At 46.9% G+C, this 17,798-nt stretch overlaps 1 protein-coding gene across 2 annotated transcripts in view; it reads left to right on the forward strand.

The window, feature by feature from the left end:
* NTN4 (netrin 4) overlaps window positions 1–17,798 on the forward strand; it is a 49,213-nt gene that overhangs the window by 7,589 nt on the left and 23,826 nt on the right. For both annotated transcript variants that reach the window (XM_074827021.1, XM_074827020.1), the window contains exon 3: window positions 12,943–13,230. In XM_074827021.1, coding sequence (XP_074683122.1) covers window positions 12,943–13,230 — 288 coding nt within the window. The remainder of the gene's footprint in view (window positions 1–12,942; window positions 13,231–17,798) is intronic.

The following is a 17,798-nucleotide window of genomic DNA, read 5'->3' on the forward strand; positions in this document are numbered from 1 at the left end:
AGTTTTTATTGAAAAGAAAGATAAATCTTTTTACATTTCTTCTGCCCTCATCATCATGAGTCATTCCTTAGATGCCTAGTTCAACTCTTGTGACAAAAATACTCCCTCATCACAACTTGCCATGATGTTGATCTTGAGAAGATTTATAATAGCACAGAAAGCAAGCTGCCAAGAATCTGGGTTCATTTCAAAGATCCAGAGCTCAGAGCTGCTGGAGAAATGAGAGATGCTGAAATGGCTCTGGGAGACGCCTTTCATCTTTCTTCTGTAGTAGAGCGGCTCTGGGCTTCCCTTTGGGGTGGTGGTACTGGACTGGTGGAGAGCACTGGGAGACCAATCTGTGCTCAGAGGGTGGCACCGTGCTGCAGTCACCCAAGCGGTGGGAGCCAGAACAGGTAATGTCACATGCCATGTGTGACACTTGGCAGGTCAACTGCTGGGTAGAGTCACCTCAGCAGGGACTTGGTATGTCTCTGCTCTTCTTTGCTACCAGTCCCTGATGCTGCAAAACCACCAGGTATGGTTATCCTCTGCTTTGGATGCATGAGTCCTCCCCTCTGAAGCAGGCATGAGCTGGAGGATCAACAGCCCAATGGTGGGATTAGGAAGGAAAGGACAGAACTAGACAAAACTGTAGAAGAAAGAGGTTGAAGGCTGCATGACATGGTAGTGATGCCAAGAACACTGCACTGATGCCCTGGGTTTAGTCTTAAAGACTTTCTTGGTGGAAGTAAGCATGAGTTCACAGGTCAGCACGTGCTCAGAGACTTTGCCCAGCTGAGCCCCATGCCGGAGCAGCCTGGCTGTAGTCTGGGCTCATGCAAAGAAGAACCACCCTTTCAGCAGCCAGGAAAGCAATGACTTATCTGCAAGGATCCAAGAGCCAAACAAAACAACTGAGCCCTTTCCCGGTAGGGAACAGAGGAAAAGAGGCAAGTGGTGGGTACCCACCTCCTGCCCTGGCACCCGCAGGCACTCACTGCATCCTGTGTAGAAATCCACCGGCAGGCTGGCACTGCTTTCAGGGTCCTAGGGCCAGGCTGTCCCCCATCATAGGGCCTGTCCAGTACAGGTGAAGGAGAAGTTGGAAGGAGGTGGAAGCCTCAGTACAACCAACCCGGATTTCCAGCAAGCTTCAAGCATCTGCCAATTTGAGGGGTTGGATTTGCAACACTGTGAAGGGGACAAGAAGCTCCTTCCCTGTCAGGGAATAATTTCAGATCAGCTGCAGGCAGAAGGGTCACAAAAGACTTTCCACATTCTTAATTTAGTGAATTAATTGTTTCACAGCAGCAGTTTATTTAGCATAGGCAGAAACCTCTAAATGCTGGCCTTATATCATCAGTGTTTTAAGAGAAAGGCTAAGGCCAAGTTTTAGCCTGGATCATACAAATGTGCTACAAATCCAGAGTATTTCCACTTTTTTCCAGGGTGTAACCCTTCAGCCACATTATTGCAAGGGAAATCAGAACTGGATTCACCAGCCAAATGTAATTCAATCTAAGTAAACAAGATGCAGAAATAAACTCTTTCAGCTTCATGCTCAGACAGGAATGCCAATTTTATTAGTATGCATAAAAGGCTATCTTCCCTCCCATAATTCAGATCATAATAATATTTCTTCTTTTACACTCTAATCTTAAAATTGTCCTCGGCTGGAGATCACTGTTAAGGGCTCATTGACACGGGGCCCTTAGCAGATGTTAATTCTTTAACTGTGAGTGAGAGTGACTGTCCACTCTGCAATGCCATTATGTCATTCACTTTACATTCCCATCTGTGGTCAATTCAGATTAGCTTACCTGAGTGTCCCCATTTAGACAAGCTCCAGGATAAAAGGACTTACTGAAGCAGAGTCTCCTTGACAAGATTTTAGTAAATTAGTAACTTATTTGAGTGTTCATCTCTTCAGAATACTGCTAATAAATCACTTGGACACCTCAGCTATTGTTGCTGCTTGCTATTAATAAGAGAGGCGTATTTGCAGCTTGACTATATTCCAGCAACAAATTCTAACGTGCTTTTAACTTTTGAAACATCACATACCACTGTTTTACTGTGGGGTGTGTGTCTTACTGAGCATTTTATTGATCTCATATGTCTTCTCTAGCAGAAGAACCTTCAAATGTTTGCCTTGCATGGTTACTGCAGCAGCCTGCCTCTGTTCCTTAAGGATTTGGACACCAGTCCTACTGGTTGTACCTGAAATTAGCAGTGTAGAGGAGAAGTAAGTTGTGTCCTGCTACTCACAAGTTTGGCCCTGATAAACAGTGAGGAATTGTAACACTTGCTGACATAAACAGGAGTTAAACATGCTCAGTGATTTTTGTCTTGGAGCCCTAATTTTGAGTTGTAGAAACACTCTGTTGCAGCCTAGAAGATTTTGCCCACTTTTTGCCTGACTTTTAGGCCTCAACAAGCTTAGTTTTTAAGCTTATCATTGCTGTCCTTAACAGAAGCTACATCTTTATTGCTCCAAGATCCTCCAAAGACCTTGTGGGTTAGGGGAGATTTGAGTTGCAGGACTTGGGATTCTGCTAAGAACCTGGGCAAATATGTAAGAAAAACCTCAAAACAACCTGGGACATGAGCCCATTAGAGAGGTGCAAATGGCTTTTTTAATTGTCCTGTGCCACTGATGTCTGCACAGAGAGAAAACAAAGGCCCAAACTGACCAGAAGGAAAGAGAGATTCTGGCTGGTGTTCAGCAGTGCTCAGGACATGTGAGGACATGGCTAGGGAAGTATGTCTTCAAGTCCCATCTTAACACTTTGTAGAAGTGCATTTTGTAGAACAAAAACCTCTTTAACAGCATCTTCCTGATCATTCTGTCTTTGGGAAAATGCAAACTGTCAGGCTCTGTACAGAAATACCACATGCAAAGGAGGGTCTGTTCAGCTAGGGGACAGGGGTGATGGGGGTGATGGCCAAATCCAGCCCAGCTCTTTGCATTGTATCAGTGAATTTAGCAAGACATGGGGGGCATTATTTCATGAGCACAAGAATAATGATTTCTAGGGGAATAGTTAATGAGATGAAGTAAATGAAGTCAGGCTGGTGACAATGAAATTATGTAGAAACGTAGAAATCCCAGGCTGTGGCAGATGGCCATTCAGCGTGGGGTGGCTGGGGAGGGTTTATGAGAGCCAAGGGGGATGCGTGCCTGCCGGCCAGTGCGCACAGGCAATGATGGCAGCAGTGGCACACCAGTGGGACACCATCCCCCCACTGGCCATCTTGCTGACAGCTGTGGTGAGGTGCATGTCTTGGCTTTGCCCCTGAGCTTTCCCTCCTGTCAGGGAAGCCCATCTTCCCAAGCCCTGTGTGGGGTTTCCACTGGTTTTAACATAGTGGGGTAGGGGGAAGCTTCTCCCTTTAAATAATGGGGCAGCAAAAAGAGGATTCAGGGAAAAAGGGGAAACCCGTGCTGATTTTTTAGCTGTGCCTGGGAGGACAGCAGATGAGAGCTGTTCTGGGCACATGCGGAGACAAACCTTTGGTCTCCAAAGAATTTTACCATGAAAGATACTTTCCCTCTAGAGTTCAGTCACCATCAGGGCTGAGCAATAGAACCGCTGTTTTCTGGGCACCGGGACCTGTTTTTTAAGTTTTCCGTACGTGGAGTACCAGCGATGATACTGCCAGATCTCTGGGCCTGATTGTGACTAATCCCTCCCTCTCTCCTGCGGGCAGTCCTGGAGGAGTGACGTGTCCCTTTGCTGGGCCTCCCAGGTGCTCAGCATCTCTGGAGGACCAGGGCAAGTGAGGAGTAAGATGCTTCTCCAACCTGCCTGGTGATCCTCCACATGATTTCCCCCATTGCAGCTAGCCCACAGAAAGGCCTCATCGTCTCCTTTTCTCCCTGGCTTTCCCAGTGCTTTTGGCACTTGGAGGTTAGCCCTCTGCTTGGCCAGCTCTTGAAATGCAGCCGCCTCTGGGATGGAGCATAGCCAGTGTTTAACTGTGCGTATCGACAGTCCCCCATTTAGAACAGCAAGTTTCTAACAACTGTGGATCAGGGCTTCTGGAGTGGCCTCCAGTTATGGCTAAAACAAATTATTCCTCAGAGGGAGCTTGACCAGTGTGTGAAAGGAGGTATATTGTAGGCTGCCAACAACTGGAGGGAAGGGGTCCCAGGGCTCCAGGAGACCCTTTCCAAACTTCTTATGTAGGAAGTGAAGAGCACTGTATCCACATGAAACAAGAGGAATTTGGGTAGGCAGAATTTAATTCTCTAAATTGGCATCTGGCCTTGTTAGTGGGACTATTGCTTCCCTTGAGAAAAGTGCCACAGCATTTTAGTGGTGCAGCCAGAGCCTCTCTTCAGGCACTGCACCCCACTGCTTCATTTCACAGTTCATTTCTGGCATGAAGGGAGGACTGGCTCACTTATTCAGCTCCCAGTTCACTGTCTGGAAAGTAGGGCTGCCATGTTCTCTTTGGGATTCCTGGATACAACCAGTTACACGGGAAGTGTGTAACCTAAAGCAGTGAATTGACACATCTCAGAACTTTTGTATCAAAAGCTCATGGGGACTTAATCTGAGATTAATCTCCATGCACAATGGGTGTCAGTGTGAGATATCCAGTCTACCAGCATTCAAAATCCTACACAAATGGTGAAGTCCTCAAATTCTCCCTGGGCAACATTTCCAGGAAGAAAAGAAGTTAATGTCCAAAAACAAACTTACTAGACACAAATGCCATTCCTCTCTATCACTAGTCTCTCTGCAGTGTCCCTCATTGCTGTGGTCAAAATCTATAGCCATGGTTTGAAAGGGTGGTGCTGTTTCTCATGACCTTTTGACGGTGCGTATTTGCATATAATTCAGACAGGTGTTCTTTTTCCTAAAATTAAGTTTAGCTCGTGGTAACTAGATGGTTTAAGCAGGCAGTTCTATAGACACAAAGCCTTTTCACTATAGACAACTGAAAAATATTCATGAAATCGGGTTACTCTTAGGCTGAAAGAAATCCCCTTGATCCTTAGTACTGTTGCAGTTACTGAAATGCTAACCTGCTGCCTTGCAGGCTTTTGCAGTGGTGCGTCGCACTCAGAAACTGTGAAAGGGGTTATTCTGCAGCTCTGGGGAGTGAGCCAGCTTTTCTTACAGCCCTGCCTATGAACAAGCAAGTCCAGTTCTCTGTCTGGCTCTTTGGAGGTAGCTCCAGGTTTTCTTGGTCTTCCATACGCACAACAGGTACTGCCATCAGGCCAGGGCTGAGAACATAAATCTTTGTGGGGATAGGGAAAGGAGGGAAATTGCTGGAGGGAAGAGTATTTAAATACCATCTTTCTTGCTGATGGGTCAAAGGACATCATATCATCAGCTGAAATGTGTTGGTTCATTTTCCTACGCAGGATAGCACAGCCTGGGAAATGTGATTCTGAAGATGAGAAAAAAACAGTAATTATTTTCCTTGATAGTGCATAGCTGTTGATATTATGCATCTGGATGATGCTTTGTGAGCCAAGAAACGATGTTTCCATCTATTTGATGAGTGAAAGTAGTGATTAGGCAAAAGAAAGCCATTGTGGAATAAACTATCTATTCTTGGAGGAGCACTGTTAGCTGGAGGTGAAGAAATCCAAATGCTTTGAGCTGTTTTGAACTGGAGAGAAATTTTTCTGGTAAGAATATTAATTCTGTGATCATTGTCTGCATGAAGGCGGGCATGACCTAGCAGTGTTTCATTTTCATCTAATGAAATTGTGAGGCAGAATGTTGAAGGGAAGCTGAGAAGATGGCTCTTGTCTGATTGATTATTGCCAGAGATGTCAAGGATCCTGGAGAAATCCTGAGGCTCTTGCCTAGCTTTCCTCGTGCCTTTTCCAGCCCACCACCAGCCAGCTGCTTCATGTGAGTAGGAGTGCTTCCCATATACTTCTTGCTTTTGAGAATGGCAGAATGCCATGAGTTTCCCAAAAGATAAAAGTTGTCCTGGTATAAATTAATTTGCCAAGGCCCCCGCAAGGGCCAATTATTTGAAATAGCTGGATTTTCCTCCTGAAATCTTTGTAAGACTGTGTAACTTGTGGATGGTGAGACAAGACACTGTGGCATGTTGACATTATAGATAGTCCCAGTGGGCACACACTGTTGCATCATTATTATTATTTTTTCGTTTACTCATTTCTACAAATCAGCCTTATTGCCCCCTGTGAGCTTTCTGTAATGCTTACCAAGTGAAATTACTACTTTTGACTTTTACATCTACTGAGAAGGAAAGCTTAATTGGCCTAATAAAATTTCCCAGCTAAGATTCTCTGAACAAGACCAACCAAGGCTGAAAGCAGTTGCCACTTTTGGGTAGTCCCTATGGGAGAGGGCCTGGGCTGTTGGACAGGCTGGGCTGGCTATGGAGGGAGGCATGGAGGAATGGGGCACAGGCATGCAGTGGCTGGGGGTGGCAGAGGTGTACTGGGCAGCAGATATAGCACCAAGCACCTCAGCTTCCTCTGCAGCTGTGTGCAGCTGTGAGCAACAGCTGGAGCCTGTGGGCACAAGCAGATGTGCTAGGTGATGCTGGGCACACAGCTGGAAATCCCGGAGCTGGGAAGTGGGAGACGAGGGCTCCCCTTCACCTTAGCTCCAGTGCCAGGCAGGCAGTGCCTAACCTTGGTTGCTTGCTGGGCTCAAGGGGAATTTTTCAGGAGGCAAAGGGATGAGGTCCTGGATGTGCTGGCAGAGCTCCACCACCGCCTTAACTGACTACATTTTCAGAGCATTGTCCAGGCACTAAATAAACCAGATCGCTTCCAGTGATGTGGAGATTCAGCAGGGCCCCATAATACAGGCCAATTAGCCACATTTATTTAGTGCCTGCATACCAAGAGACACTGCAGACTCCTAGTGCAAACCTTAAATTTTTGTTAAACACTTACCTAGACATCACATGCCCTTTTGTAAGGTGGTGCATGTACCCTGTTGCTTTCGCTGTCTCTCTATTTGGAGAAGACAGCAAACCTTACATTCTTTTTATTCTTATTTTTTCCTGTGTTCCTGTAAAATACATTGAAAGGAATAAAATCACCAGCAAAAACCAAATAAATCAGTACTGAATTTATGAAATGCCCATAAGCCGAACAGGTGAATCACTAATACGGATAGGTCATTATTCTAGAGTGCTTATAGATAGATTTTCATGCATCCAGGTTGAATGATTCAGGTAAAGTCCATCAATCTCTTTTGGAAAGAAACCACAGACCACTTCATGCAGTGTTACCATCTTGGTTTTCATTTACAACCCAATAAAAATGTAGTTATGTTTTTAATATTTGTTTATTGCTTTTATTTCTGCTGTATTCCCATTTGTTGGCTTGTTCCCATGTGTATACACTTCTTGAGTCTCCCATACATTTATTCCCTCTGTTTATAATTTTCTGGTGTTGTCATTTTGTGAACCATCTTCTAATGCCTTCCAGTCTCAGGGAGAGAAACTCTGGCTGAGGCCAGGCTCCCCGTTGGAGGTTGGAGCATGTCACCTCTAGCCGGGTGTGGGGACCCAGGGAAGGGTCACATGCATGGGAGCTGCGGGTCCCTGTCCATGGCCTCTGTAGCTGTGCCTATTTCTGAAGGTCTGTGAGGCAGAAGCTTTTTGTAGATCAAGCATGTCTCTTCAATGTCATGGGCATTTGCATCCCAAAGGGCACCATTTTATTGCTGTTGACACTTGTATCTTGACAAAGGTCCGGGCCCTTACAGCTGTGGTGAGTGGAGGCTGCAGTGGTCCAAGATGCACCATGAGTCATTGAGAAGGCTTTGCTGGTGGCAAATCTTTCACTGGTTTTGTTGACTTCCTCAGGCAACTTTGACTTCAGAGCCTATTTTGTTGCTCTCAGCATCATTCATTAGCATTTTCCTTCCTACTGTGGAGATATATATAAAGATGTCCTTTCACTGCCTCTTGCGTGTAAACATACTAGGGTACTTCTTGCAAAGGGACTTTTATGTATTTATAAATTGAGGTCATTGTGGTGCAGGCGGTTACTTGAGTGCACCATGTTCATGGCTGCTGCTTTATTTATATACAGGGCTACATTACTGCATCTGCGGAATGGCAAGTAGCTGAGGCTTCTTGTGCCGCTAAGACAAAAAACATGTGAAGTAATCAGCAGAGCAAGAGTTGCTCATGGCAGCCCATAAGGAAATAGAAATGCTGTGGAAATTTATTAGAGGGTGTCTATGTAATTATGTGCCCAAACTGCAGACATCCAGAGCGGTTTGGCTGAAGAGCAGAGTATTTTTACCCCATGGCATGTGCAAGGCATTGCAGAGCAGCTTCTCCACTCCTGCACCCCTGGGAGCAGAGTGGGCTCCCTCCTGCCACTGCCAGGCATCCCACTGGGAGGATCAGGTGAACCCAACCCTCTCAAGGCATAGCAGTGACATTCCTCACTCAGGGATTGCAGTCTACAGTTCCTATTTGGCTGTGTAGGGAGACTTCTCCCCCACCAAAAAAAAAATCCCTGTGCAACTTTTAAGTCACTCCTCTATTGATATTGCTTCATGCAAATGTTGCATTTATAGGACATTGGATCCAATAGCATAATTCCCTGTGACATGGAAGGAACATTACCCCAAATACTAGACATTTTGTTTTAAAGACAGAGGTTCTTTTTATTTGCCTCTTGGTTAGTCACATTTGCTGCTCAGATATGAGATATTGCTAGATACTTAGTTTTAAAAGGAAGCTGAGATAAAGATTCAGTTCCTGGGACTGTGTTTAAGAAGAATCCTAAATATCATAAAATTTATAGTGAGCTAGCAACACTGGGAATGGAAACATCTTTCTGATAGGATATATTATGGCATGTCTAGCATAGAAGTGCCATGGGTTTTCAATTTATTACTTCCTACTTGTTCTACAAAATAGAAAATTTGGATTAGTGCATGCACTAAAGAGCTGCTGATGTAAAGATCCAGGCCTCCCACTCTTTGCTGTCATACATGGTGCTGACTACTGGGGAAGTCACATTGTCTGCCCAACACTGTATCTCTGGGTTTTGACATATTGTCAGTGAGACGCCTCCGTGCAGACAGACGAGTGGGAAAGCCAGAGGTCTGGTCACTGTGGTGTGCTTTCTGGTGAGTCTCGCTGCAGGAGAAATGGCCAGATTTTGCTGCCGTTGCTCCTTTACCAAGGGGCTGGGTGCATTCCTCTGCATGTGGTGGAGCTTTCTCCTGGCAGAGGCCATGCTCTGTGAAAACAGAAACGGCATCATCCATCAAAAAGTATGTTCTCCCTTACCTCACATTTATCTCCCTTGTGTAATGACAACACAGCTCTCTTTGGCAGGACCCTTGGGCACGATTTCTTCCAGTGTTTTTGGGATAGGAAGACTAACGGTCTTGATTGCTCTGCAGGCAGCGATTTCTCTGGGGGCTGGGAGGGAACAGCCATCCGCCAGTTGTGTCTGGCAGAGGGACTGCCCCAACAGCTAGAAAGCTGACATGACATATGCCCGTGTCAGCCAAGACCATGACTGTGGTGGCAGAGCCACCGGGGAGAGTTTCTGTCCCTGAGTTGAGCCAGGCATGCATGTTTTCTATGTGGCTTTAGCAGGATAAACCTGGAGGGCTACCGGAATCTGTTGGGAAGAGAAAATGATGGCTGTGGATTGGGCACATCACCATGAGTGTCCCAGGGTGGCTGGGGAGCACTGGTTCAACAAAGGCCATCAGAGGAGCCAGCAGCGCCCAGCTGGGCAGTGGGACTGAAGTCCTGCTTGTTGACATCAGGGAGATGACGGGCTTGCAAAATCCCATCGTCAGATACACGCATGTATGTTGGCAGTACATACTTCTCAAATCCTGCCTACGTGCTTGCCCTACGCCGTTAAAACTAAACAATATTTTGGTTGAGGAGACCTCTGCAGTGGCTGGGGGCTGCCACCAGAACTGTATGTGTGAAAATCCAATCAGGTTTGCTGTGCAAACCATGGTCTGTTTGTAGATGGGATGCTGGAAACTGGGGCTGGTCCTATCAGTGGAGTTTGCACAGAAAAGTCCAAAGAGAGGTAAAAGCAGGAAATCTGGCACCCGTTCATGTGTGTATGTGGGGCTGGGGTGCTAGACAGCACAGGGGTGCAGACCCATAACAGCTGTATGAGGGCAGTGTGGCCCCAGTGATGTGCTGACTCCCGAGATGGGCTGGGATAAACCAATGAGGTTAATGACTGAACAGGGAAATCCTGCTGGGAAACATGCCCTTGACCTTATTAAACAGCCTCTGGGGGCTCCAGCTCAATCTGCTGGGGCAGAGCAGAGAATTGCTATTTGTATGGTGTCCTACATGTTATAATGACTGGTTTGTATTTTATTAAAGTAGAGCTACTAGCATCTGGGACGGAGGGATGAGGGTGTTTACTGTCTTGGCAGCGCTGAGACCAGGCTCACCCCGTTACGTTGCACTGCTGCAGGGTGCAGCGCGGCTCTGAAACAGGGACGGGGGCTGCTGGGCACAGCCAGAGCAATATGGGGCAGCCGGGGAGGGCAGCTGAGAGCCTGCAGCCCCGGGGAATTACAGATAGGGCTCATGTTTAGCATCACTGTTCTCAAGTAGCCATAAAAATAAATGTTTGTAAAGTTTTAGGGCCTGAGCAGGAATATTGGCTCCATTGAAATCAGCAGCATAACTCCCCCTGAATTCCACACAGGCAAGATTTAACTCTCTCAGCATGAAGGCTCTCAGGGTTATTGATTTCCTTGCTGCAACTGTCTTTACTAGAACTACGAGCATCAGTCATGTGCATTAAATGGGGGTAGATAAACAAGAAAAACTGAAAATGATGAGAAGAAAGTCTGCAGCTGCATCTAGCATACATTTTTTCCATTTATTTCCTTCGCTACTCTCATCTGAATCAGGACAAACAAAGAATTGTCTGAGATGCAATTTATGTAATCACAAGGAACCCAAAATGCTAGTTTTTATTGAAAATTCTCAGCCCAGTGTTTTCCATCATCTCCACTAAAAGGAAATTGATATCTCCAATTTGGATGTTTCCCAAGGAATTTTCTTTCCATATCTGAAAGCATCTTGTGTTCACAAAGCCACTAATGAGTAAACATGATCAGAATGACATTGATTTAAATTTGGATAAATAAAAAACCTTGGGGGGAGGTGCAGGGCCTGATAGTTGGGTCCACTTGGGTTTCTGTTCATATCTGCTTGATATTTTTATTTTAGGAAAGCAGAAGAAAACTCCGTATGTTCATGAAAGAGATAGGGAACAAAACACCACTTCTGAAATGTGTTGATATTTATTAATATCCCTCATCAGACTCAACACTTCCGCACAAGGGGTGCCCTTGCCCTCTGACCACGTCTCCTGGTTGACCTTCTCCCTTACTGATGTCTTTCTGGCAGAAGATGCTGGAATACCTTTGGGAGGGAGCATCTTCAGGGCGGTGGCGCGGGGCTGCAGCCATGACGTGCTTGACAGCACGCAGCACCTGGCACCAGCATGCCAGAGCCCCGCTGTCACCGGCACGTTGGTTGCAACCATGCTTGGCAGGCCAGCGGCCATTCAGCTCCTAAATGAGCTCTAAATCTCCTTCCAGACCAGAACAAAGCTTATTCCGGCTGGATCCTGGCAGCTCTGGAGAAACACCAGGTCCCAGCCAGGAGCGGTGCCAGCAGTGGTGGGGCTGGTGGAGGCGGCAGCCGGCAGCCAAAGCCTGTGGGCAGGGGAGCTGGCAAGACCAGGGTCATTATTTCCAGGATCTGTGAATCCTGGTGAAATAAAAGGAAGCCTTCATCAGCTGAAGTGCATCAGCTGCATCCTTTGGGAGGAGAGGATTTAGGGAGAGGAGGCTGTGATGACCGTTAAGTGCTGCTGGCAGGCTCATACACTGCCTCTTGCCTGGCACCCTGCAGCACCTCCTGGCAAAAAAAGATGGTCTCCCGTCACTGCCACATACTTCCTTGCTGTCTATAGCAGGCTGGCTGGTGTTTTGGGTGGCATGGGTGGTTATAAGCGGGGCAGCAGGGTGGTTTGAGGAGGTTTTAAGCCACTGTTGGGAGTAGTGCATCGAGATGTGAGGCTGCATCACACCCTCAAACACTCGTCAAGTGACAGATTGAGTGGTGCTTATAAATACTGTAGTTCATTAAGCCTTCAGTGGCTATTCAGTGAAGAAAGGGTCGCTGTCAGTTGAATGTACCAGTAACTAATACATGTGTCATAAATGTGTCATTTTATGCCAATGGTAGTTATATGAAGTATATGCTGTTTCTGATGTCTCACTGTGGGCAGCTAGACCAACAACCTTAAAATAAACCTCTTCAAGAAAATTGGTTATTTTTATTTAGCGCTCTCAATTTTCAGCTTGAGCCAATATTTACCTATTCAGTTGGACCAAAGTTAAAATAAAGACTGACTGATAAGTATTTGTTTAAACTTCAGAAGCCCCCACTTTTCTTTCTTTCTTATCTCAGTTTTCTTGCCTATCAGCTTGCTGTCACTAATTGCCACACCTAATCACTTTTCCACTAGGAAACAGCCTGGGACTGATAGGAGCCAAATATTTGGAAATCTGAGCTTTATTTGTTAAAAAATACACCCATTCTGGGGGAGGGAAGGTTAATGAAGAGTCCTCCACCTGAGCATCACCTGCAGGACTGCTGATCCCTGTGCTGGGCCACGCTGCGTACCAGCAGCACCGACCTCTGCTTTAAGATAACAGTGAAATGTCACTTGACACCCCTAGGGTCTGGGCTTTGTGTGGAAAGGGACATAGGGGATCACAGGGGAGTCACTTTGCACACACCAGGGTCGAGGTGGATTTGCTACTCCCACCGCTTGCAGAGAGGAAGAGCATCACGAGAGCCTGGTGCATGCTCCCAGAGGATGCTCCCGTTGCCATCCCACCCCCTGGCCCACTGTGGGGCTGACTGACATCCTCCTTTCTGCTTCCCTTGCCATGTTTCTCTACCCAGGTGATATACCGAGCCCTGTCGCCGCCTTACACCACAGAGGACCCATACAGCGCGGAAGCCCAGGCGCAGCTGAAGATCACCAACCTGCGGGTGCAGCTGCTGGAGCGGCAGAGCTGCCCCTGCCTTCCGGCCAGCCCAGCCCCCTGGCCCCCGCAGCCCCCGCCGCCCCTGCACTACGCTGTCTACGACTTCATTGTGAAGGGCAGCTGCTTCTGCAACGGCCATGCCGACCACTGCATCCCTGTCAACGGATTCAAGCCTATCAAGGCGGCTGGCATTTTCCACGTGGTATGTACATGCACCCAACAACGTCTGCACTGCAGGAAAAGAGAGTTTTAAAAGTAGTAGGGATGGTATGGAGTATGGTATAGGTCCAAGTATGTGGTATTTGACATGTGATGTGAATTCCAAACACAGTAAGCAAAAGTGCTCTTTACAAAGGAGGTAGTCTCCGTGTCAGGCTGAAAGGCTGGGCTTTCCTTGTGCCTTGGTGTGGGGTCCGCCAGCACTCTCATCCTTCAAGGGTGCTCCACAGTAATTTATTTGTTTATTTCAGGTGGATCCTTAAAAAAACCTGACATTGCTGACTCCCTTCTTCCCCGAAATGCTAATTTGCAGTAACACAATATCTAAAAGATAATAAATGCAGGGTATTCTGATGACAAAGAAGGACGAGAGCTTCTCTGAAGGTACTAGACATCTTGTGATTGCCATTGCTTCTGGAGGATCCTCAGATATCGAATTGGGTCCTGAACTGAGGAGCCAGAGAACTGGGTTTTGGGTCCCACGCCCAGGCTTTCCATTGCACTTTGCAATGTCTTTCTCTGGATAAAAACCCTGTGCTCCTGTTTCAAGAGGACTTCCATCACAAGAGCTCTGAGTTCAAATCCCTTGGGACCCACAAAGACCTAAAACCCAGTGCTCCCGTGTCCCAGAGAAGCGAGAGCCATTAACCTGTTGGGGAGGTGATGGGCACAGCAGTGGCCGACGCGTTGAATGCCTGCCAGTCCAGGGACACTGACTGCCCCCAACACATCCTGGCCTTTCTGCCCATCTTGGATGGCTCTGAAAGTCCTAGCTTTGCTGGCAGAGGAGCAGTAGGGAAAGCCAGGGCAGTCAAATATATTGTGCTGGATAATGTTAGAAAGGGAAAGATCATAAAAAACGCATAAGGCAGTTTCTAGAGGTAAGGAGGTCTAGCATCTGTCCAGCTCTTCAGGGAACTCTCATTTCACTTAAATTATGGTCTCAGACATGAAGCAGACAGCAAGTTTTCCTTCTAATAGAGGTAGTCTTGCAACATCTTGAAAATATACCAGTTTGAAGGCATGCAGTGCTACGATTGATAAGGGTGTTTCAAGTAGCACTGCTTTGCTTTCCACAGATGTTCCCTGAGCGAAAGTCTTAGAAAGGCTCAGGATTATTTATGTGGGATACAATTGCATGGGAGCGTGCCCCAGCACACAGCTGAGAGTTGTAACAGAGCTTGCAGGCAAATACCCTTCTGATGCGGCTGTAGCCTATGGAAACCATAGTGTGCAGGTAACAGGCAGTGCTGTGGGAAGAATCAAGTGCCAAAATCACACTGGAAACCAAAGCAAGAAATAGCAACAAGCCCCTGCGCTGGCCCCGAGGGGACTGGAAATTCAACTCCAGTTTTAAGTGTGTATGTGGCAGGAGTCCCAAAGGTGACGTTTCTGTCTCATTTTACTATGCCTTACAGCTTATTCCGCGTGTCTCATAAGGGATGTGCCACTGTAGGGGTGACATAGCCCCATGGTTTGCAGGGAGAGGCAGGGAGTGGTAAGATGTTTCCTGTCCCAATACCACATTTTCCATCATGGCACAGGGGCAGCTGGGGCCGAGCCCAGTCTGTGCCAGGCTCCTGCCTGGCGTGAGGCTGCTGCGATTCAGGGACTGCACTGGCACCCCACTCATGCACACAAGGCTGGAGTTTGCTAGTCCGTTGCTTCAAGGTGGGAAGAGAGGATTATATCCAAGATGATAGCAAGAGACGTGTCTGTGAATGAACAGAAAAAGGACAAAAGATTGTGGGGTCTGTGGCTGCTTAGCTGGGAGATGTCAGAGAAACTTCTGAAAAGAGAGTAGGATTTCAGAGAGGGAGCATTTTGTACATTTCACCTGAAAAAGTCATATAAAAGATAATTCTGAAAAATTACCATCAGTCGTTCAAGTGTGAGATGGGGATTTCAGTCTTGTCTTTTTGTAACATTATCTATATATGGTTTTAGCAGAACCTTCACTGTAAAACTGAGGAAGGCAAAAGCCAGGAAGCACATTACCATTTTACAATATGATCATAAAATCTGTCTCTGGTTTTATGCTTGTTTAGACCAGAGCACTCCTGAAGAATATCCCCTAAGTTAGAGAGTTAACATCAAAATTTAAGCAAGTTTAAGATCCTTTAAAAAAAACAAAACTTTTCTGAAAAATGCATGTGCAAGTTTTCTTAAACCCCTACTTGGTCTCAGCCCACAGGCAAAATCCTAACTGCAGGCTTAGTTTTACTCCCTGCTTGGCCAGTGGAAGACCCGGACGTGATATATTTGTTTTTCTCTTGGGCTGCTCTGGGCAGTAAGCTGGGGTGTCCTGGCAGCAGTGGGCATAGCTGCTGGGTCTTGGGCAGATCTCACAAAGCAACCAGAAGCATTTTTGGCCATCTCACCCAGAGAGGATCTGGCAAAGCCACACAGGGATGCTGGTGGCTGCTGCGCAAACAGGTGTGGTGCAGGGACCTGACCCAGGGGGCAGGATGCTGCATTCAGCTTGGGACATCAGCCCAGCTCACTGCTGTGGGATTCCTCCCGTCAGATGCATTTTTTCTCAAGGGCTGGGCTATCATGTGCTGGGAAGCTGACAGTTTTGAAGGTAAAGATTCTGAGTAGCTGAAGGGAGGCTAGAAGTCCAGCTGAAGGGAGGCTAGAAATCCAGCTTGGCCACACTGACCTGGGACATCCTCAGGGCATGGGGGTGGGACGTGAACAGGGTAGCTTCATGGATGAAGAGGGGCTCCTTCCACCCCAGCAGAAGCAGCTCTAGTTCTGTTCACTGGGGTGGGATAACCTCCTTCTGCAATCCCTCTGAATAGAGTCAAAGCAAAGGTGGACTTCACAGTGTCCAAACATTCACTGTGAGAAAAAATATTTCACATTACCCTCAAACAGCAAAAAGCAATACCCTGATAAGAGAAGGGGTTTGTTTCTGTGCCCTCACCAGCATCCAGCTGTGAAACTCTCTGTGATGCTCCTCTCTGTGGCAGTCACTCCTAAAGGAGAAGGGATTTATGTAGGAAATCTCTGGGTTTGTTTGAGCATCAGAATGCCATGCCAGCCTTTAGGTGAATTCTGAGTATACCAGTAGGGCTCATGCTCTAGGGGAGAGTATGAGCTGCAGGGGAAGACTACAAAGAAGACCTGGCTGTCTTTCAATGATGGCAAGGGTGGCTCCTCGTGGGTAGTATGATCCTGACTGTCCCTTGTTATACACTTGCATACAGCAGGCAGCTTTCCGGGTGATACAGATACACTTCCTTCTCTTCCCTGGTCTTCCCAAATTTATTCAAAGGGTCACTACCCAAATCCCATCAACAACAGCCCAATGCATGCCTAGGAAAAAAATGTGCATGGAAAAACGCACCTCATGCCATACCATGCAAAGCAGTTGGATCAGTCTGTGAGCTGCATTACATGGCAAACCACCAATGCGAGTAGAGAAATAGATTCACGTACACAGGAGATCCCTCCTGATCTTCAGTGGCCATGAAAGGACTGTTTTTTCAGCTGATCTGTAGCATAGGAACCTCTCACCCCTTGCCAGTACCTCTGCACATGGAGCGATTGCAGTGCATACTCGTCCCCTTACAAGCTAACGCATCCCCATGGCCTGCTTGCAACTATGGCAAGGGTTGTGAAAGAGATCAGCCTGGAGATAAGTAGAATCTTGCAATTTAGTACTCCAAAGTGGGGAAGGCAAACCCGGCGATATCTCACCTGGGCTGTGCAGTTCTGTCTCATGGTGAGAGTTCATCCATCTCAGAGACACCTTGGCCCTCCCTGACTGCAGTATCCTGCAACAGCTAAGTGGTTTTCACAGTTGGCCTGAGCTATCAGTCTTAGAGGTCTGTGTCCTTGCTGGGGTTTCCCTGCTTTTACTCCTATGAGATGAGATCCCACTGTCAACTGATGACTTCATTGTATCATTGATAATCCAATATTATCAACTATCTAATGTTTCCCACTCTGTTTGTCCTTTCCTCTCCTGCACTCCTGCTAGTGCAGCCCTGTCTGCACATCTTTCATGTGCATTGAACAGAGTGAGAACAAATGAAGCAGTCTGGTTTTGTTCATCCTCTTGTTTTCTTTTTCCCTTAATGACAGTTTTAATAACATGATACAGCAGCTATCTTTGCTCTGAAGAAAGGAAGTGGGAAACTAGAACTTAGGGATGAAGAAGCTTCAGTGGACTTAAGACATGTGCCCAAAGCAGTTTGGTGTGGTGCTGCTGCCATACCAAAATAGTACTGCTGCAATTATGCTTATACACTTCTTTAGTAGTCCAAGGTGCTGCATCAGTGTGAGTCAATGACTTTTCCAGGAACTGTGCTTTAATTTCTAGACTGAACAAACCAACCAGTTCGGGAACCTGATCAGTGAATGCATCTGAACTTGCTTTCTGGCAGCTGCCCAACAACTAGGCACCAAACCCCAGATATACCTCACCTAATTTTAGGCATGCATTTGATGTACCCGGGTTAGCCAGCTGATCTCTCCAGGTTCCTTCCACAGTTATGAAGGGGTGGGGGGATACAGTATGGTTGAGGTCCTGGGTAGACTGAG

This window comes from Strix aluco, chromosome 5 (assembly GCF_031877795.1).
Source record: "Strix aluco isolate bStrAlu1 chromosome 5, bStrAlu1.hap1, whole genome shotgun sequence".
Taxonomy (NCBI): domain Eukaryota; kingdom Metazoa; phylum Chordata; class Aves; order Strigiformes; family Strigidae; genus Strix; species Strix aluco.